This window comes from Apis florea, unplaced genomic scaffold (assembly GCF_048593485.1).
Source record: "Apis florea isolate Af1SG1 unplaced genomic scaffold, ASM4859348v1 contig_3325_pilon, whole genome shotgun sequence".
In the NCBI taxonomy this organism is placed as follows: Eukaryota; Metazoa; Arthropoda; class Insecta; order Hymenoptera; family Apidae; genus Apis; species Apis florea.
In genome coordinates this window covers 295,558-316,032 of record NW_028256738.1, presented here as the reverse complement: position 1 = coordinate 316,032, position 20,475 = coordinate 295,558, and the positions used below count along the sequence as shown (strand labels likewise).

Here is a 20,475-nt window from a genome sequence, read left to right as displayed (position 1 = left end):
TTCGTGGAAATTCCCCGACCATTTTTTACGCTCGGCTTACATGCTTCTCACGCTCAGGGGGTCTCGTTTTTCGACTTCACATCAAATAGAAACGGCCATTTCCTCGAGCGAATGAAGATTTTTTTTTTTTTTTTTATTAAACGATCAACAAATGACCAATCAAAAAACGTGAATAGAGTCACGATTATCGGAATTTCATCTGTCATCTGATTAATGGCAAAGGTTGATGATTTTTATCAAACAAAAATCAGATTATACACCGAAATATATATATCTTTCTTCATTTTCATATTTTCCTTTTTCATCCTTTTTTCTTTTCTTTTTTTTTTTTTTGAAATAATCACGGTTTTAAATAATCATCCAAGGTTTTCCGATTTTATATAGAATACACGTTCAAAAGATTCGAACAATTAATTAAAAATTATCATCGAATTACAATCGGTCTATCAACTCTTATTCTTATTCTTATCTGGGACCAGCTGCGATAAAGTCTACCGCGCGAACGCATCTGCAGTTTCTAAGCACGCGACGGAATAAAGATCGCGATTAAATATATAAGAGCTGATGTAAAAGTCATGCTTGGTAAAAAAAAAAAAAAGCATCGTTCGCCATTGTTCGTGACTAAATCAAGCTGGACCAATATCGTATTGTTGGAAGTTACGTGCCTCGTTCGAAAAACGTTCGATGACCGTTCGCGTCAAACGTAAATCCTCTGTTTGATGACTCAAAGATCCGGAATAGGCAAAAATTCCATCGGTTCAAACGCGTAAAAATAAATGGATAATAAAACGAATCGGGTTTCGGGATAAACCCATCCTCGACCCCTCTTGGAAATTCAATGGTCGAAAATTGTCGATTCGTTGAAAAAAGGGGGATAAATCTGTGGTTCTAAAATCTCTCTCTATCCGCGATAGTTAGAGAGAAGGAGTAAAAATCGAAAATTCCCGTCCCCCTTTCCCGTGTCGTAAATGTCAATGCTGACGGGGACAGAATCAGATTTCATTCTTTACGATCAGCCTTTACTCTCGCTCTTATCGTGAAAGCGCTGCATGCGATACGCTCAAGTGCGTACGCACGTGCTCTCGCGCGCACCAAGGGCCTCCCGCTACTCGAATCATATGAAAGGGCCGCGCGCGTGTAGTACTTGAAAGGGAAGAAAGGGATGTGAAAGTGAAAAGCGACTTTCCAAGGTAAAAGAGGAGACACGCGGGGGGGGGGGAGAGAGAGAGAGAGATGACGCGATGCAAGGATCCCTGGACGCGAGATGATCGAATCCGGCCGCGCAGGCGTTCTGGTTCGAATATCCTGTTCAAGGTCACAGTACTAACCACGTACCAACCCTTCACCCTATGTTATAAACACAAAAGGACCGATCGATTTCCCATCGAAAAGCCAACTGATAGACCCTTGTTGTACAGACACACGAGGGAGAGGGATTAAATTTCAATCGACGTGTCTGTGGTTATTTCGGTAGTTTTCCTATATTCTTAACGACTTGTTCTGTGTCTGAAATGCCCGAAACGTCTTTTTTTTCTTTTTTTCTTTTTTCTTTTTTGTCAAGGTCTCTTCAGATAAGGATGCGTCACAACTACTACTACTTGAAATAGAAGGACGGTGTTAATGGATATCCAAAAGAAGGAAGTGCATCGGGTACGCTTTTATTCGAAATAAACAAAGAATGACGTGTGTGTGACGTTTCGATTCAATAGATTTTCAGTAGCAAAACGATTAAAGACGATCGAAAGGCGAAAGATCTGTTTAAGAAAAGCATTCTCGATTCAATCAAGGTGTGCGTCGTGAGAGCCGAAGAAATCCTTAGATATCCAACGGTGTTGCGGCAAGAATCGCGTTTCCTTTTGGCGCGCACTGATGGTATGTTTTAAATCAGGTCGAAAGAGGCGCGGCGCGCTTTTCACGCGCGTTCTACACGCGTTATTAAATATCTCTATTGCACGAACCTTGCTTGATAACTTTCAACTATGCAAGGCTCGAGACTCGTGGCTGGTCAAATAAAAGCCACGACAAAAACTTGCTTAGCCAGATGGAAGGAAACACACACCGAGAACAGAATTTTACGTCTACGGTTTAAACGCGGCCCAACTAACGGAGGCACGCCTCCCAAGAATCTGCCAGATCGTGATCCGAAACTTGAACAAAAGCGGTATTATTCTTAATGCTCGCCGATCGATCGATCGATCCATCGATCGAATACGACGATAGGTCGAAAGGATCTCAGGCTTTTGCGTGCGATGGATCGTCACGCGTTAGCGCGTGTATTATGCACATGTTAACAGCCGATTACAAAGAGAACCTTGTCGCCATCTTCCATTTTCTGTATAAAAATCTTATCTCGGCGACCATGCGCGACCGCGATATCTAACGATATAAACAAAATGAAGAACTCTTTTTCGCGACGCTCCAATTCGATTAGTCTCGAGTATTTAAATGTACGTCGCGATAACAATACATGCCATTGTACTTGACCGGCTCGTTGGGGGCGGTATCGGTTGTTCGGTACCGCTCGTGGAATGTTTATCGCCGCGATAAAGAGTATATTTATTAAAGGTAAATAATAGAGTATCGTCGATGTCGAATCTCTCGTTGACGACGAGTATACTCGAGTTTTTCCTAACAACAGTGACACGCAGATAGCCCGATGTACGTACAATGGCACACAATCATCACCATCAGTTTAACTAGTGGGTTGACACTAGACTAGGGAAAAACGCTTCTCATATGGTTATAAAATCGGTCGATCACGTCGATTCCTATAATGTACCGTGTCCCCTCTTTGCTTTCGTCAATATTTATAATAAATACGACAACGTGACGAAGACACGCTTTGTTGCACCCGTATAATACGAGAATTTTTGAGTCTTTTTTTTTTTTTTTTTTTATTCCATTGTTCGACTGCTCGATACTTTTGCACGTCTCACATGTCGTAGCGTAGTCGAAAGAGTTAACGCGTAAATTAATTCCAACATCGGGTTGCATACATACCGGGGAAGAAGTCACCGATCAAAGCCAATGGCACGTCGAAAGCATCGATGACGGTGATTACTTAACCATGTAAATTGATTCGTAAAAATTCATGCCGGGTGCCGTGTCTTCTTTTTGCTCACAATTACACATTCCGCATTAAATCGAGATGGATTAACATTGCTTATTTCGTATTCGAACATTAGTCAGATTGAATTTTTATTCCTTTCCTTCTTGGTTATTTGCTTTCCATTCGAAGAATCGCGAATAACAGAATGCACGTGTAAGAATCGATAGGCGATAGATTCTCGTATGTAATGAGACGAATTATGGGCCGGTGGTACATAATCGACAAAATTGCCGGTGTTTCGATGATATTGACGAACGGAAAATTGTCATCGGGAAAATATATTATACGATGCTTGGAATCGCGTGCACGTGTTCTCCGTTACGTATCTTTACGAGAAATCCGAATCGCGAATTCTATTTCCGAAATGGAATTAATTCAACCAGGATTTTCCTCGAAATTCTAAATGGAAACGTCCTTGGGAACATCTCGGAGCGAGAAGGCTCGTCGTCGGAGCGAGTAATGTCTCCCAAGACGAAACTGACGACGAGCAATCTGGTCCATATAAATGCTGTCCTTTTAATTCAACGGGAGCGCACCATTGGCGACCTGTGCCACCGTAAACCTCGATTAACTCTGTCGCGAAACATATCCTATTCTCCTCGCGTCGGCTCCATCGTTTACCCCGGGAATCCTGAATTTCCCATAGCAACGTGACGGTGCACTCCATTACCCATGACCTCCGCCCTGAGCCTGGGGGCCTCTATATCTGCGAATCAATGCAGCTCCATTGCGTGCATCCCGGTTCTATGTGTGTGCCAACCGTGTACGCGGCTGTACATGCATGTATCAGTCTCCGAAATACAGCCGGTAGCCTAATCGGAATAGTCACGCGACCATCGGTGCAAACGTGGAAAATAAGCGAACACGATCGTTTTCTCTCGCCTTATTTCCCGTCTTCCCTCCTGTCTCGCACGCCTGTCTGCCCCGTAATTTACATGGTACACGAGAAAATAGAGACACACTTCGGCTCGGTATGGAAAGGGGACACGCGTCGTTATATCGAAACCGGTGCAATTCATTACCGCTAACAAGTGCGTCTTGTACTTCGAACACGAAGCGCCGGCCGATGCTCTATTTATCCGTTAAAATCAGATTTTAAAACCAAGCGAATCGTTTATTTTACTCGTGGCCAATTTGAATACAATAATAATTTTAGGAAGGTTGCGCGGTTAAGGAAGGAAATGCATAAGCGTTCGCGCGGTTTGCGAGTGTTTCGAGAGAATCGAACGGTAAAAAGTTGGAGAAGAGCACGAGGGAGTTCTAGTTTTATCCTCGACTTCCGCGAGTCACTGGAACATTGGTTGAATAACTTGGTCCGACTCTTCCCGACTCTTCTATACAAATATTCCGCTCATAAATATGTATACACTGTAAATCGGGTATGCGCCAAGACCGTTGGAAGCGTATCAAAAAACGGAACAAAAGGATGATGAATGAATTTCATCGTGTCAGCGGGGCGAAAAGAGGGTTGAACCGCGGCGAAAGAAGAAAGGTGGGCGTGCTCGTGATCTCGCATTATCGAAACTTGTACGCGTTACTTATCCATCGGCGATCGGGAACGTTTATTAAAAGCGGCGAGCCAACACGGTTTCTTCGAACCGTCAATTTTAAATTCGCGTACGAACGCGGGATTTTCTCGTATCGTGCGCATATATATAAAGCATAAACAACGAAAAACATAAAGTTGTTCGCGGTCAACGTTGCATGCATACCAATACTCAATCACGGGCTAAATGAATAAGAGGAAAGAAATCGACTTTGAATACGCGAGAGCGACAAGAGGCGATAAATTTGAAAAACTAAACAGGTAGAAAAGAGTGGGCAGTTTTATTTCGAATGAAAGTTATCTGAAATCGTAAAAGCTAACTAAAGAAACTTCTAACAAGAGAATCCTAAAAAAAAAAAAAGATCAAATCCCGGTTCGTGCAACGGCCGCTCCTTTCTCTCGCGCAAGAGGTAGAAGAATGAAAAAAGACGGTAATACGCGTTGCACGCGGTCGAAAAATCTTGGTGGAGTAGAAAAACACGAAGCATTATTTAGACAAGCTGCGCTCTTCGTTGAAAGAATAACTCTCTCTTTCTTGTTAAAAAAAAAAATGGGTGTATTAAGAAAATTCGTGGCTAAAATTCAAGGTGGAGGAAAGGAGAAAGAAAGGAGAGAAGAAACAAAGGAAGAAAAAAACATGAGGACAGCGAGTGACTAAATATCGAGACATTAACCGAGCGGTATGGTGCTCGAAGGTGCACCGAAAGAGGGAACTCGCCTGCTCGAGGTGGACGAGTTAATTTTAGTTTAATCGACCGACCTGATACGAGAAGCTCGTGTACGAGCGTCGGTGCATGTACGTAAGTAAGCAATACGTATCCGCGCACTCGAGAACGAGTCAAAGCACGCCTCTATACATACGGAAGGACTTGTTATGCGTCGCTGGCTTACGTGTAACTTCGACAACCGCTGCTTTTCCCCCCCATGGAATTCACTTTCGAGTTTCCCGACACTTGGACACAGCGTTCCCGTCACAAAGTTCAGGATAGATATAGGAATCTCTATGCGACTCGATGCATCGATTCCACGCAATATCGTCGCAAATTGATCATTCACGGGGATACGGAAATTATTTATCTCGATACGGATCATTTCACGAACATTGCTGAAAAATCGATGATGACGACCGTCTACGAACCATCCCTGCGTTCCCCCACGTAAATGCGTGGAAATTGACTGTTTAAGCTTAACCGGATGATACTCGTAGTATAACCGTAGCGGCTGCGAGAGGCTTCCGTTTTAGAGTCAAAGTGCATTCGGATCGTTCGTGTAAATGGAACGGGCGAGGGAGGGTTCGAAGTCGTTCGGATCGAAATCATTCAATTAAGGTCAGTGGCTACTACGAAACAATCATCAGGCCCGGCATCGGGTGACGAACCCAGAAGAGACGCTTTCCCTTGGTCCTCTCGAACGTTTTTTTTGATCATCGAAGGTATTATTGACGACCCGCTCGTTATCGAAAGAGCATCGTACCTTCGCCGCATAGCGAAGCGATGCAACGAGGCTTAGGTAGCGAGAAATACGGAAGTTAAATGTCCCCTCGACGATAAGAATGTGTAGGGCGTTCTCCAGAGACGAATCGAATACAAATCAGAGGAGGGAAGGTCGAAGTACCTTGGGCGAATAACGAGTCGCGAGGGTTTGAACGTATCTAAATTCGAATCGGCAAGACTTTTGAAAACGAGGAAAATGAAAATATTTTTTTATAGTTTTTCCAAAGATTTGATACGCGCCGATTCGTAATTCGATGTGGTTAAAAAAAGTGGAAAAACTCGCGTATCTGTTTGAGCGGAGGGGAAAGGAGACAGGAACTGGGGAAGCCGGAAATCGAGGAAAAAAGGGGGGAAAGCAGCAGAAGGGCGAAGCGCTTGCGCGACGAGCTCGTTTCCATGGCTTCGTTCGTTTCACGTAGCAACAGGAGGACTTTTGACCCCGTTCGATTGTCCTTCGAAACAACTCGATGCCTCATCGTTTTCTCCCGCTTTGTCGGCCGAGAGAAGTGAAACGCATCGTTGAATCGCACTTAGGCGTCACTCTTCTTTAACCTCAACGCGTGTATCGTCTTCGATAAGATTCCTCTTAGTTCAACGATAATATTTCACTTCTATCATTTATTCTAACGATCGTACGTATATACTTGGGGATGATCATCAACGAAAATAACAAAAAAAAAAAAAAAAAAAAAAAAAAAAAAACATTTGAAATCTGCACAGCTTGAACTACTCAAAAAAAAAAAAAAATAAATAAATAAATAAATAAAAGTAAGATCAATGAATTTCGAAAGCGTTGATCACGAATGACGCACGAGTTTAAATTTACGAGCGGATCGATGCGCAAAGAAAGCCACGATACGGACGTTAAGTGGCACGTATATGAACAATGCTTGTCGTCGAACAGAATAATTTCGATATTGTCTTATTATGCTATATTTCGAAATATATGCCGTTTTCCCAATCGTTTTCCCAGCCAATACACGCAATTTTACGAACGAACTATTCTACACAAGGAAGATAACGCGCATGGAAGAAATTTAATTACAAATTATACACGAGTTATATATTCTAATCTATGGATTTTCCTATAGATCGAGAAACACAGTGTAGCAGTGGAAACACTGCCAAATCGCGATCCGCGCATCGCAATCAAAATCGGTGAAAATCTCTTCTTGAATAGAAGAATGAAAGAAATTGAAAGGAATTTTTTAGTCAGATTCTTCGACTTTTTGTTCGACGACTGTGAAGCAAACACGCTTCTTTTCAACGAAATAGAACGAAAAAGATCATCAATTCATACGAGGAAAGGAAATATTTTCGCCAAGTGAATAGTACAGTCTACCAGTCCTCTTATTTCACATCGTGCGAGAGCATACTTTGATGTGACTCTTTCATCCAACTTCTTTCTAATCCACGCTTTTTCCCGCGCTTAGTTTCTACCATAAGTATGCGATTGCATGTACTTTCACTCCTCTTTTCTTTTTTCTCTATCAAATTAAGAAAAGAAAAAAAGAGAAAAGAAATTATAGTTCGAGATGACCTCGTATTCTTCCTTAGATTATTTTTATCCCCTTTTTCTTGATATACATATCCACGCATAAATGGCATACCAGTAACTATCAAACTGAATATAATATCTACTAATTTTAATCATCCCCATGGAAAAAACTAATCGGAAAAATGGACAGTGATCGTATGCTCGTGAAATTCAATGTTCTAAATCGGAGTCGCAAGGACGTATCGACTCGAACGTAGGTCATGGAAGGGTGCAGACATTCAGAAGCGGGTCTTTGGTATGAAGGAACTCGTTTTATCGTCGCGACTTGATCGTTTTTTCTTTCTTTTTTTCCCCTCCTTCTTATTCTTTCTTCCATCAGAAAATATTGGTGGTAAAGTATCGATACCCAGATACAGTTCACAAACACGTAATGGCTACGTATAAGAGTGCTCAGATATTGGTGGTAAATGTTTCGTGCAATCAAATACACTGATTTTCATGATTGCCTGTGAAGGATCTGGTCGATTCTCGTACGATTACGTCGAAGAGCAAAAGCGTGCAAAACGGTCGTTCTATACGTAAGTGCGGTTACATCAACTGTATCTCTGATTTCTGCTTTCTTTCGTACGATTTCGTGCTAATACGATTGATTGAAAAGCACTCGTCTCGCGCGTCCGCGTGCTACGTGATCGCCGCGATAGTTTCCTTTTCCAAGCGTGAAATCCAATGAAACGTAAGTAATTTCGTTTGCACAGTTGCCAGTCTATGATATCTGCTACTGGCTAACCTATACCGTCAATATACTTTCAGGAACGATTCGAAGAAAACCTCTGCTTCTCTACCTTTCTGTTCGCTAATTTTGTATCTTCCATGTATTCGTGACGAGTCGCGTCTATATTCGGCATACACGCTCGCCAAAGATGCACGAATTATCATGGAATAATTCTGGAGATATCTCGTACTGAGATATGCGAAATTTGATCTTTTTTTCTTATTGAAAATGATGAATATCTATATCGAAAGACATTCATGAGAATGAAAGAACTTTTGATGTCAAAGACCGAAAGAACGATACGATATTATTTTAAAAATATGTAATTGTTTTTATAAAAGAATATAATCGAAGAGTAGGAAGTTAAAAAAAAAAAAAAAAAAAAAAAAAAACCACTATCTATTTCTCTCTTAATAAAAAGATAAAAAGAATAAGTAACGAAGGTAGTAGGATTATTAATAGATATTAAATAATATCGATCGAATGTATAAATAGTGAATATCAAAGTGAATCAAGAAGTTGTACACATTTAAACGGCATAGGAACGAAGCTCATTAGAGAGTAGATACGTTCCTGGGTCGTACGATGGCAAAACGTCAGTGGTGGGGAATAAGAGGGACAGGAGAGGGTTGTGGAGTTTCAGAAAAGAAACTGCCGGCTGAGCTGGAAACGAACGCGAGGTAAGGTGAAGGGGGACACGACAGCACGCCACTTGAAGTCACCGTGACTGCATGTGTTACTATGCTACGGTATCGCCCTCGACGGTGATCGAGGAAACGATGATGAACCGTATTGTCGTGCTCTACAATTTTACTTCGAAGAGGGCGACTATATCGCCATGTTACACGGTCGGTATATTTCATGATTTGTTAATTTTGAATATTGCGAATATGATAGAGCGATATGATTTTCGAATTATTAAAATTAACAAACAAATAACTAGTTATTCGTATTTGATTTGATTTTTAAATTTTTATAAATTTAATCGTGTTAGTTATTCTATTGAATTGAATTATAAAAAAATCAACTTTTTTTATGGATTTACATTTGACACGAACGATCGCAAAATAAATTTTTGTTATTGCATTAATATTTATCAACAAAAAAAAAGTGAAAAAACTCACCTTTACATATGATGCCCACTCTTCCAGTGCCCCAAACATAATCTTCACCTATAAAAATAAATAAAAAGTTCAGTATAATTGTAAAAAAAAAAAATATATATATATATATAGTATTTTATAATAATACTTACAATGCTTACAAAGGATAGGAGTTAAAAAATATGTATCTATGAGGATGTGATTATTTTTAGGTTCCGTATTAGAAGACTCAGTTACATATACTATAACAATGAAAATAGAAAATTTTTAAATATTTTAAATATGAGTTACATCATATTGTTATATATATAATTATGAAATGTTCAATACCATATGGCCTATTGCTGAGGGTTACATAAGACGACTCTTCTTCATTATGAGTGTCTAAGTACGGTGATAAGTTTCCTTTCAGCATTAGGACTTCCTCGCGTGTACCTGCAACACCTAAAAACACATTGTTTTAAAAACAATGTTTGATTTTTCAAATTTATTTAAATTTTTAAAAATTTCTCATACCGGTACAAAGTCTTCTTAGTTCTCCTGTTATTTATAGAAATATAAGCACTGTTTTTTTTCCCCCTCCAAAATGGAGCCTTATCCGAAATTTCTTAAGAAATAATCACATTAACATATTCTCTCCATGGAAAAATATATTAGAATTAACTCATTTGTCAGTCATACATGGTATGTAAACTGGAGTAATTCTGCACAACACTATAATCACAGAACATAATCTCTCCTGATTGTTGTGCATCCTCTTCTTAGACATTAAAACATTTTTATTTCACTGTAGTTGTATATACCACAAATTGTGTCAGAACAAATTCTTATTCAATACTTCATGTATACTACTTAAAATTATTTGTAACAGTTTGAGCATCATTTAAAATGTAATTTTTATTTATTATTACTTTATAAAATTGATTTTTTTATTGATTATATTAAACGGCACCAGAATTATTACAAATTTACAGTAACTCTCATTTAAGGCTACTCGCATGTATACATAAAATTATTTTTAAAAATCTTGTTTGATAAATATATACATATATATAATGTATAGCAATATATGTAATGATGATCTGTGATGATATTTGAGTGTTAATTTCTCTGAACACACAAAATCTATTAAAGTAACTTGATATGAACACAGCGATAACTAGTTATGCATGACAATATGATGCATCATGATTTTATCATTCTTTCTTGCATTTTTTTTGTGGAGATCTATAGTTCAAATGTACCTCTTCTTTCATACAAATATTTATTTCATGCTTTTTCATATCCACAATCACTTAGTGCAATTCCTGTAACATAAATCAATGTTTATGAAATTTCCTTCATAATTCTATAACACTTAATAACGATAACAATTCATAACATATTATTATAGCTATATTTTTATTAAATCTTCAATTATCCAATATACTTTTCACATGAAAACACTACTAACACATTAAACAGTATACTAAAATAAATATTGCATTAAAATTAAATGTAGTCTTTGTTAATAACAAATAATTGGTATAAATTTTGGTAATTATAATAAAATGAAAAAGAAAGTGCGTTTGTCTAATTCGATGACGCGAATGGCGTACATAGCGTTTCAAAGTGATCAAAATTATAATCAATGAAATATTATGATTTTATAAAAGTCATTATTCCGTTATATTATAAAATATAAAATAAACTCGCAAATATTATAACTCATTTTAATCACATGGTGATTTTTACGCGCACAAAATTTTATAATGCATGTCTTTAATGATGAATAACACAACACAGTTTACACGCGTGTTAAGTAACCATGTAGAAGTAATGTTTTTTGAATTCTGATAAAGAGTTCATTTTTCAACTGCACATAATCATATCTTTTATGCACTAGAAGATACAACGCCCAAAAGCGATTCGAGAAAGATTAGAGTTCTTACGGACAAGAAACTCGATGGAGTGATCGGTGGGGATGCAAGAATTAGATCTGACAATAAAGGTACCGTAGAACCGATAAACATTAAAAACACTACCTTCGCACTTCGGCACATCGAATTCTTGAGGTTTTCAGTTTCAGCTGCCGACAAATCGACAGGAAAATTTGAAAAGATCAAATAGTAAGTGACAAAGAATTGTTTCCCTCGATCGCAACACGTACGAACACGGTTAGGCCAGGCAAAGCAGCTGAGGGCGCTACGATCGATCATTGCTTACGTTTTATCAGGATGGGAAACCTACTTTTTCAAATTTATTTTTGATTATTTTTATTTTATTTTTCTTCATATTTTTTAATATCTTTATGAATTTATTATATAAATTTGAAAATCACTTTTTTCTAATAACACTTAAAGATATCTAAAAGAAATTCATCAATATTTTTTATCAATTTCAATTGATAAAATGAATTATTAATTTTTTTAAATATCATATAGATAATCTATTTTTTTTAATGACAGTTAAATAATTTATAAAATAAATTAATAAAATAATAAAAATAAAATGGATAGAATAAATAAATAAAATATGATAGATATATTTAGATTATAAATCCCTAGATTTACCCCCACCAATTCGCAATTTGTTCTTAATGTATTATAGAACACGACGAAGATTGACATTTGTCTTTTTGTTTTCACGTGGATAAGATACACTGCGTTCTCGAGACAGCATTCATTTCCTAATATAGAAATTCAGAACGTGGTGAATAAAGGCATAGCATTATCATGGTTCGCGTAATTAGTCAGGAAACCTACGACGAAGTTGTCCATGAAAATATGGAGCAATTCTCGATGACTCCCGAAGAAGCTATAGAAGACGCGGTAAAACAATTAGAAGCTCAGGTATTTAAATTTGTTTCTTTTTAATTTTTCTGATATATAAATTTCTACAAAATGTTTGTTAATTTCTTACAAATTTTATTTCAAATTGCACAATTCATCATTTTAAATTATAATCAATATTTTAATATTATTCATTATGTAGAAATTCTCGAAATTTTAAATTAAATTTTAAAAAATAAGTAATATCTCTAATTTTATATCTTATATCACAGGCTATTTTATTTATATAGGAGCTTGTGTCAAATTAATTTTTTTTTATAAACGTTAGAATTCTAGTAGTAATATTTTTTTTTATTATCTTTACATTATTGCAAATAATAATTTTATTTTTATATTAATAACAGTTAAAAAAAATAAATAAATAAATAAATATCAAACTATATAATATTGTAATTTTTTTCACTTAAAAAAGTATTACAAGAATATTAGAATTCAAATAATCTAGAACACATTATATAATGTACTTGCATGTTGTTTTTATCAACTCTATTTTTATAGGGTATTGACTTGAGCAATATCATTAAAGATTTAATTCTTAATGATGACAATGAATTAATTACATCTTGTTTAAATCAAATTAATATTGCTATAGAAGATCAAAATTATGGAAATATTCATCATACATTAGACAAATTGAGAATTCAATTAGACAAAGATATTGCACGTAGAGTATATGCAGGAAGAAATGGTGCTTATAATAGTTTAATAAAATTAATGAAAGCATGCCTTAATAATGGTACAGTAATAAAGGCAGCATTGAAAACTATTACTTCATTGATGACTGGTAATCCAGATTTATTAAATGATGAGGGAATAGCCTTGCAAATACAGTAAGAAGTATTTATTAGTTATGATCAAATACAATATGGCCAATTGTTTTTCATTTATAAATTATTCCATTTGTTAGGATTTTAGATAATTATCCAGACATTCCAACATTACAGTGTCTTTTACGGTGGATAAGAGAATGTTGTATAAAACATGAGAATAATAGACAAAATATTTTTAATGCAGATATCTTTAATAAGCTTAAAAAAATATTAATTCGAGATAATGCATCTGGACCTGAGTTAAGAGATGCTTGTGCTGTGATTAGAGCTCTGGTGTTAGATGATGATATTAGACATGAATATGGGAAAGCACACGAGCATGCAAGTATTATTGCAAAGGGAGCCCTCAATGTCCTTACTGGATTGATGCCAAGTAAATGATATCTTTGTGTATGTATAGAAAAAGTTATATATATGCAAAAAAATTTTTAATAGATACTATTTACTATGCATAGGATATAAAAAAGATAAAGGGGTTGTAGGTGATTTAATGATAACTTTAGCAGCATTAATAGTGAGAAATGAATTTTGTCAAGAAGTAGAGGATGCAGGAGGCTTAAAATTTGTTATAGACGTCATGATTGATTATCCAGATTCAGAGAAATTAAATTGGCAGGCTTTAAAATTATTAAAAGCTCTTGCTGGAAATGATAATGTGAAATCTCACATTGTAACTTCAGGCTGTGGCCCTTTAATTGTTTCCGTCATAAGTAGACTCAAAGTAAGTTCGTTATTTTTGCGATGATGCTTTTCTGTGAAATACGTTGATTAGTTATTTAGATCCATGCGTGTAAGAAAAAATTTTGGTACTGAAATGTTAATCATGCCATAGGAATCCGAGTGTGTAGTGACCGCAGGACTTGCATGCATTTCCGCATTAACACTGAGGTGTCCCTCAAACGCTGGTGTGTTTTATGATTGCGGAGCGCCGCTTATAATCATAGATGCGATGAAAGCTTATTCTAAAAGCGTGAATGTTTTGAAACAAGCTGCTTGGGCTATTCGAAATATGTCTGTAAGAAATAAGGCAGAATGTTCAGAATTTATTACTCACGGTGTAGAGGACGTTTTGACAAGTGCTCTTCAACAACATGGTTCTAAGCTCGAAAGTGACGTGAAGGCGGCTTTAAGAGATCTGGGATTGAAAGTGGAATTGAAAGAAGAATGGACCGGAAAAGGTGCATCCTTGAACAACGGAATTAATTAATTAATTAATTAATTAATAATCGCTATCATGTATATTTTGCAAATATTTCAAATTTTTATACATTTTAGTTTGAAAAATGATAAATATACATGTGAAAAACTAACGGCTGATATTAGTATTTTTCGTAGCAATACATTATATGTATTGTTTTTTGAAATTTGTTTTTTTTATATATTGATGTATATTTATGCGTTGTATATTAATATAAATTTATAATAAACTTTTATCTTTATTACGATAAGATATGCAATTAGTGAATGCACATATCAACCACATATGAATACCAATACCACACTTAAACTCGGTTTTTATTTCAATATCTCGTTTACATTGTCACTTTCATTATTATTTCATTATTAAATCAGAATTTTCTTATTTATATTATTTTTATTGAGCAAATGCATTAACATTTTTTCTCAACACATAATGAATGATATTTCCGAAAATTGATTTAATTAATTGCGTGAAAAATATATTTTATTAATTATTAAATTAAGAATTCAAGAAAAATTTTTCAATTTATTCTTTGCTTCGGGTAAAGTATAAGCTCGATTTTAATATTTCGTCATTTTGGATCTTGGAAAGATCTTTCTTTTGAGCAATGTCAGGTGTATACATATACATATATACATATACCTGATTATTATGAACAATATCCGAAATTACATCCATCTTCAAACACATATCCATCACGTATAGATTGTATAGCATTAAATTTTTCCGATCAGTCTATACTCTCCATTTATCCTTTATATCTTTAAATATCAAGAAGATGATCGTTTACAAAGAAGTTTTCACAAAACATCCTTTTTAATATAAGACGTTAAACGAGTACTCAATCTAATTGATATTTTAGTAAGGAGTAAATGAAGATTTAAAACGCAACTGTATAACAAAATTTATTCTTTTATTTTTTTTTTTTTTTTTTTTGTTTAGAAATGACATTAATAATTAAAGGGTTAAATTCGTGAAAACTTCTTATGGATAATATCTTTCGAATATCAATAGAATACACATTTACGATCAAGAATTGCTATTCATTTTTCTGGCAATTCTTTACATCGATAATTCATTATTTATTAATTCTTCGTTGTACTTCACTCCTGCAAGAGACTACGATTGTATCACAGTCTTTGACGAGGTCACATTTGCTAACGAGCACTATTATATCGTGTCTCGAGCCAATGTGATAATACAATAGACTTTCATTCGCAAAAAATGACCAAAGTAGACGTAAAATATCGGTAAAATTGAAAATGAATCATAGCAAAGATGCCTACTACATTTATCATTTCATAGATCGAAGTATACTTATTATAGTTAGAGAAATTTAAGAAAATATATGTATAAATACAGTTTCAAAATGGATTTGAAAAAATATAAAGCAGTCTTTTGAAGATTAAGCAGAACTATCCTAATTCATCTATCGATCATTGATTCTTAAAATCGAATTCAGTATGTGCAGCAAGTGATAATAATATCTAAGTGAAGAAAGAAACGTAATAGTCGTGTAAATACGTTACGTGGTATGAACGCTCGTATCTCTTCGAAACGCATCGTAGGGTACTTGAATATTTTTTCCCTATAAAAAGATTATTTCTTTCCTATCCTCACATGCAAAACAAGTCGGCATTTGATGGCTATTTAATAAATAACACATTGCTGGGGGATGTCCTTCGTCGAGATACGTACATTTACCATTCATGGTACGCGTCACAGCCATAAATATTAATACTCGAATAATAAACGGGATACGATACAATTATTAAATACGTACACACAGATCTATCGTAAGAGTTGAGGTTCGGTCGAACAATTGTGTTTTTTTTATTCAATTTGATAAAAAAAAAAAAAAAGTCATTGCCAAATTAATCGTTTAATCGTGTAATCAGATACGTTCGATGAAATCGATAATATAGTTAAATCGGAGGAACTGTTTTTGTACACGCATGCAGTATTTGTATTTTAGATCGGCAGCTGTTATTGTGTGCAAATGTCGAATAAACTATAACAAATGGAAAAAAAAAAAAAAAATTAAGGGTAAGAGAACTGAACGAAAAAAAAAAAAGAAAAAAAAAATCAAAAATCGTGCTTCGTCTAAAATAATTTCAGGGAAATCAACACTTACCTGTGAATCAGCCTATATCGGTGTAAAAGTAAAGAAATGATATAAGGAAAAACGGAAATTTTATTGAAACGAATTGCAACAGAAATTGGCTTCTCGAGGGACACAAAGCGAATCGGAATATGGTACAGTGTTCGCACAGACTTCTTTCATGTCGAGAAGGCAAACCGGAATGCGATTTAATTGACACCGAGAATTGATTGCCCACGCAATTTTCACGAGGTTTCCATTGATCGTTCGTTATCTATTTAAAACTTAAGCTAATCAACGTGCATATACCTCGTAAAGGTTTCTCTACGCGCGAGTAATTCGTGGATTTTAATAATAATACTTTCTCGCGATTTTTATTAGAAATTGTCGGAAATTAAATTCGATTCTACGTATACAGTATACCAGTGTTATATTTTTTACACAGAGACAAGCGTATATTTGATTCGATACCACTGCTATAGTTATTATCCTACAACTAATGTTCGCACATTAAAGAATAGGCAAATCAGTTGATATCAGCCACATAGAACGATGAATACACGAGTTTCACGATAAAACTCCCCGAGCGAAGTTCGATCCGACGTAAAATATCTCTCTAAAGATCGAACGCGTTCTCGAAACTCGTTCCTTGTTGAAAACAAGAATGCAAAGAGGGGAAAAATATGTCGACGCGCTTCCGGTTTGAGTTCACCGCGTTGTCCTTGTCGCGATGAATGAATTTGTTAATAAAGTCAGGTTCGTAAATCAAAATCGGAGTCGAATTCGTTCGACTCGATATGTTAATTAAATGCTCGATAACAAAAATTATTCGCATTCATCGTGGTCCGATTGGCCTATACGAGCGCATAAATAATGTTTTTGCAACTAATACAGCCTACCTATCGAAGTACATCGAGAGCACATGCAGTTGTATCGATCGAAACATTTTTGCTTCTCCTTTTCGCAGCGACACCAGACAGCTCGTGTGCTTCGTTTCGTTTCGTTTCGTGTCCACGCACGGTTGTCTGGGCACAAGCACGCAGGGTTTTACCTAAGTGGGTACATGGGCGTACAGGTTTCACGTCGAACGCGCATGCAAATGGGACCGCAACTCATCGCAGGGGCGTAACAATGATAATCCTTTCTCGTTCTTTGCCGACGATCCAACCTATTTATCGCTACCCCTACTATTTTCTCAATTTATCGCACGATTTCGGATAAAAAATTCGGATAAGAACTTTTCACTTTCGTTGCTTTTATGGGATACTCACGTTTTGATTTCGAGACGTTTGCAATGTTCGAAATGTTGTCTTCGAAGTCAGAATTTCGATCGTTGTTGAAGTTATTTTGGTATCGAGTGAAGATCAACAAGATCGATGCATTGACAACAAAATTACGTCCCTGCAACTGTTCGCTTGTACAGAGATATTTACATACGTAACACATATACATGCCCCGTACGATACGAGTTTCTGCAGTGTACAGACGCATCATACATACTCTCTCCTGCTCTATACGACGACATCGTGCTGCTGCTCCCTTTTCAACGCTTCTCTTCGGCTCTCGAACGACTAGTTGGATTTCACGTGAATTTTCACCTACTATCCCACTTTCCGGGTTTAACGTCCTTGTGGAATTAAATAATCGTTCTTCCGCAGCGGGAATAAGATAAGATAGATGGAGTAAAGCTACGCGGGATTAGCTGATTATCGTGTTAAATAAAATTGTACATAACATGATCGCCTCTTTGTCACAGTCTTATCACTCGCTAAGAGATTCTCTATCGAGTTCCCCCGTTTACATTTGAACTGAAAGAGGAAAGCAACGAGTTTAATCGAACTGAAAACGGCCCTAAAATGGAAAAGGTGAACCTGCCTGAAACGATGACTCGTCCTCGGCTGTCGAACGATTATTCGCGGCATCGACAGCACGAATACTTGTAATATTTGATCCGGCAATAACCATTCTTCACCACCACCGAGCAATCTGGATGCTTGTCAACGCATTCCGACGATGCTTCGTACGCTTCTGAAATTGTGAAAAATTTTCTCGAAAAATTTATCGTTAACCACAAAATACGAAACACAAAACTAAGTTTGCGTTTATTAAACGATCGAACTTACTTTTCGGCGGTTTGATCGACGACGTAGGATCCTTTTTGCATGGCTCCAGGCTGCATTGCTGTTGGTCGCTCGGTTTCGCAGCATCTTCGCAATTCGAGCTGCTCACACCTTCGAGAATACAACGAACCAGTCTGGTTTGCACGCCGGTACCGCATGTCACCGAGCACTGAAAAACCACGTTGGTATTTATATCGAAATTTATATCGGTATTTATATATCGGGGAGTCAAAAAGTCACGGTGCTCGTCCGATCATAAATCTACTCGACTCGCATGACTCGACTCGCGATTTACCTTCGACCAGTCCGAGGTGAACCATGTCGGCGTGCACGCGGCCGCTCTGCATACTTGTTCGTTTGCTGGCCTCGAGCCGCTGCAATTGCTCGCCGGCAACACGACGAATTCGTTGTTCGTCCTTGCGACGCAAAGCACTTCTCGATACTGGACACCCACTCCACAAGACACGGAACACTGAAACCATATTTGTCCAGCATGCTCGTTCGAGACGATAGCAACCGATCGGTGGCGTCGTCGTTTTTATCCTTTTTGCCGTCGGCAATTATTCGACAAGCCACCGGGGATACTCTGTTTCTTGCTTATCTATTACTAACCAATGTCCATGGACCGGTGAACCATTTCGCGCTATCGCAATTCCTTCCTCTTCCGTAACATTCCCTTTCCGTTTCCGGCCTCTCTTTGGGATTGCAGAACAACTCGCTGACATCGGCGCAAGCTACTTGCCTCGTTTCCACTCCGCTACCACATTCTGCCGAACACTGAACAAATGATAAGAGAACGTTTACTCGATTCGCTTCGATTTCACCATTCTTCCTTTCCATTTATCGATCTTACCTTGGCCGACCATTCCGAGTAGAGCCAAGGCGCTCGTTGCTCCATACCAGTGTTGTGCGCGGTACAAGGCGGGGATTCGCAGATTTTCTGAGATTCGGGTTTGTTGAACGCGGGACAGACACTTCCCGACGTGATGCAAGTCACTGTTCGATTTCGAATTCCCATCCCACACGTCGTCGAGCACTGAAATCATAAAAAACTCTCGCTTAGTGCGCAAAATGCATTTAATGCGCTTCGTTGTCGCATTAACGTAGCTTCAGACTATTTTCTTTTTCGAACGAAAGACTCTTTTCTTACTACCTGTGTATATATATATATATAAGACAAGAAAAGAAAAGAAAAAGAGTAATAACGTACAGGACCCCAGGCGCCGACGTCCCATCTGGGTGTGTCGTGTTGAGAGTGCATATGCCTCAATTCCGGACTGTTCGTGCAAGCCGGTTTCGCACAGGTTTCCACGGTTCTAAGGTCGGGCGGTTGTACACACGCACCGTCTAACACTCGCATCGTTAGATTCGCTTTCAGTTCCTGCACACACTCCAATTTTCGTGTTCTCGTGCCGGTGCCGCAGGTGACCGAGCACTCGCCCCACGATTCGGCCCTCCACCTGAAACGGCGTTTCCTTCGTTTCCGAATTGCGAGCATGCGAACCATCGAATCGTCAGAGATGGATTATTACCTGGGTGGACAAGGTTTGTCGTTGCAACGCAACGGAGGCGGGTGTTGCGGCTTTCCCACGTTGCGACAACGCTTGTCGTTCACGATCATCTGCTTGGTCTCGCGGAAGCACTTGAAGATCGCTGTCTGAACGCCTAAAAATGTGGGTAACATTTGGTTGTAGTTAACTGAACCAAGTCTGTAAAACAGTCTTGTCTTCGTTTCACAAGTGGTTGTCTATTTTATATCATATATATATATATATATATATATATCCTTTTATCATAAAAGGAACGACACACAAATTTTTTAGTTGCCCAATAAAGCAATTTTCTCGATAAGATTGCAATGCAATCTAAAA

General features: G+C 37.2%; 2 protein-coding genes and 2 long non-coding RNA genes across 7 annotated transcripts in view; 2 read left to right on the top strand and 2 right to left on the bottom strand.

Annotated features, from left to right (window-relative positions):
• The window catches only part of LOC147657071 (uncharacterized), a 125,921-nt gene extending 113,909 nt beyond the window's left edge, over positions 1–12,012 (top strand). The window contains exons 2-3 of one of the 3 annotated variants that reach the window (XR_015293149.1): positions 11,410–11,511; positions 11,584–12,012. This is a non-coding gene — a long non-coding RNA (uncharacterized LOC147657071). Of the gene's footprint in view, positions 1–11,406; positions 11,512–11,583 lie in introns of all 3 variants that reach the window. The other 2 variants (XR_015293150.1, XR_015293148.1) reach the window with 2 other exon arrangements.
• LOC147657072 (uncharacterized) lies at positions 260–11,704 on the bottom strand. The gene is made up of 6 exons (XR_015293147.1): positions 11,546–11,704; positions 10,038–10,828; positions 9,852–9,965; positions 9,674–9,763; positions 9,543–9,590; positions 260–318 (listed from the first exon to the last, which is right to left on the bottom strand). It is a non-coding gene; the product is annotated as an uncharacterized LOC147657072 (long non-coding RNA).
• LOC100869683 (armadillo repeat-containing protein 6 homolog) lies at positions 11,581–14,630 on the top strand. The gene is made up of 6 exons (XM_003697257.4): positions 11,581–11,629; positions 12,111–12,352; positions 12,851–13,182; positions 13,260–13,555; positions 13,638–13,903; positions 14,015–14,630. Exons 2-6 carry the CDS (start codon positions 12,236–12,238, stop codon positions 14,387–14,389), a joined length of 1,386 nt encoding a protein of 461 aa, XP_003697305.1. The 5' UTR covers positions 11,581–11,629; positions 12,111–12,235; the 3' UTR covers positions 14,390–14,630.
• Positions 14,631–16,559: 1,929 nt separating this feature from the next.
• LOC100869480 (thrombospondin type-1 domain-containing protein 4) overlaps positions 16,560–20,475 on the bottom strand; it is a 40,469-nt gene continuing 36,553 nt past the window's right edge. Inside the window, exons 13-20 of one of the 2 annotated variants that reach the window (XM_086911538.1) lie at positions 20,137–20,269; positions 19,815–20,064; positions 19,458–19,640; positions 19,217–19,381; positions 18,900–19,076; positions 18,608–18,773; positions 18,360–18,512; positions 16,560–18,292 (exon numbers count right to left, since the gene is read on the bottom strand). In XM_086911538.1, coding sequence (XP_086767664.1) covers positions 18,394–18,512; positions 18,608–18,773; positions 18,900–19,076; positions 19,217–19,381; positions 19,458–19,640; positions 19,815–20,064; positions 20,137–20,269 — 1,193 coding nt within the window. In that variant the 3' untranslated portion in view covers positions 16,560–18,292; positions 18,360–18,393. Of the gene's footprint in view, positions 18,513–18,607; positions 18,774–18,899; positions 19,077–19,216; positions 19,382–19,457; positions 19,641–19,814; positions 20,065–20,136; positions 20,270–20,475 lie in introns of both variants that reach the window. The other variant, XM_003697256.4, reaches the window with a different exon arrangement.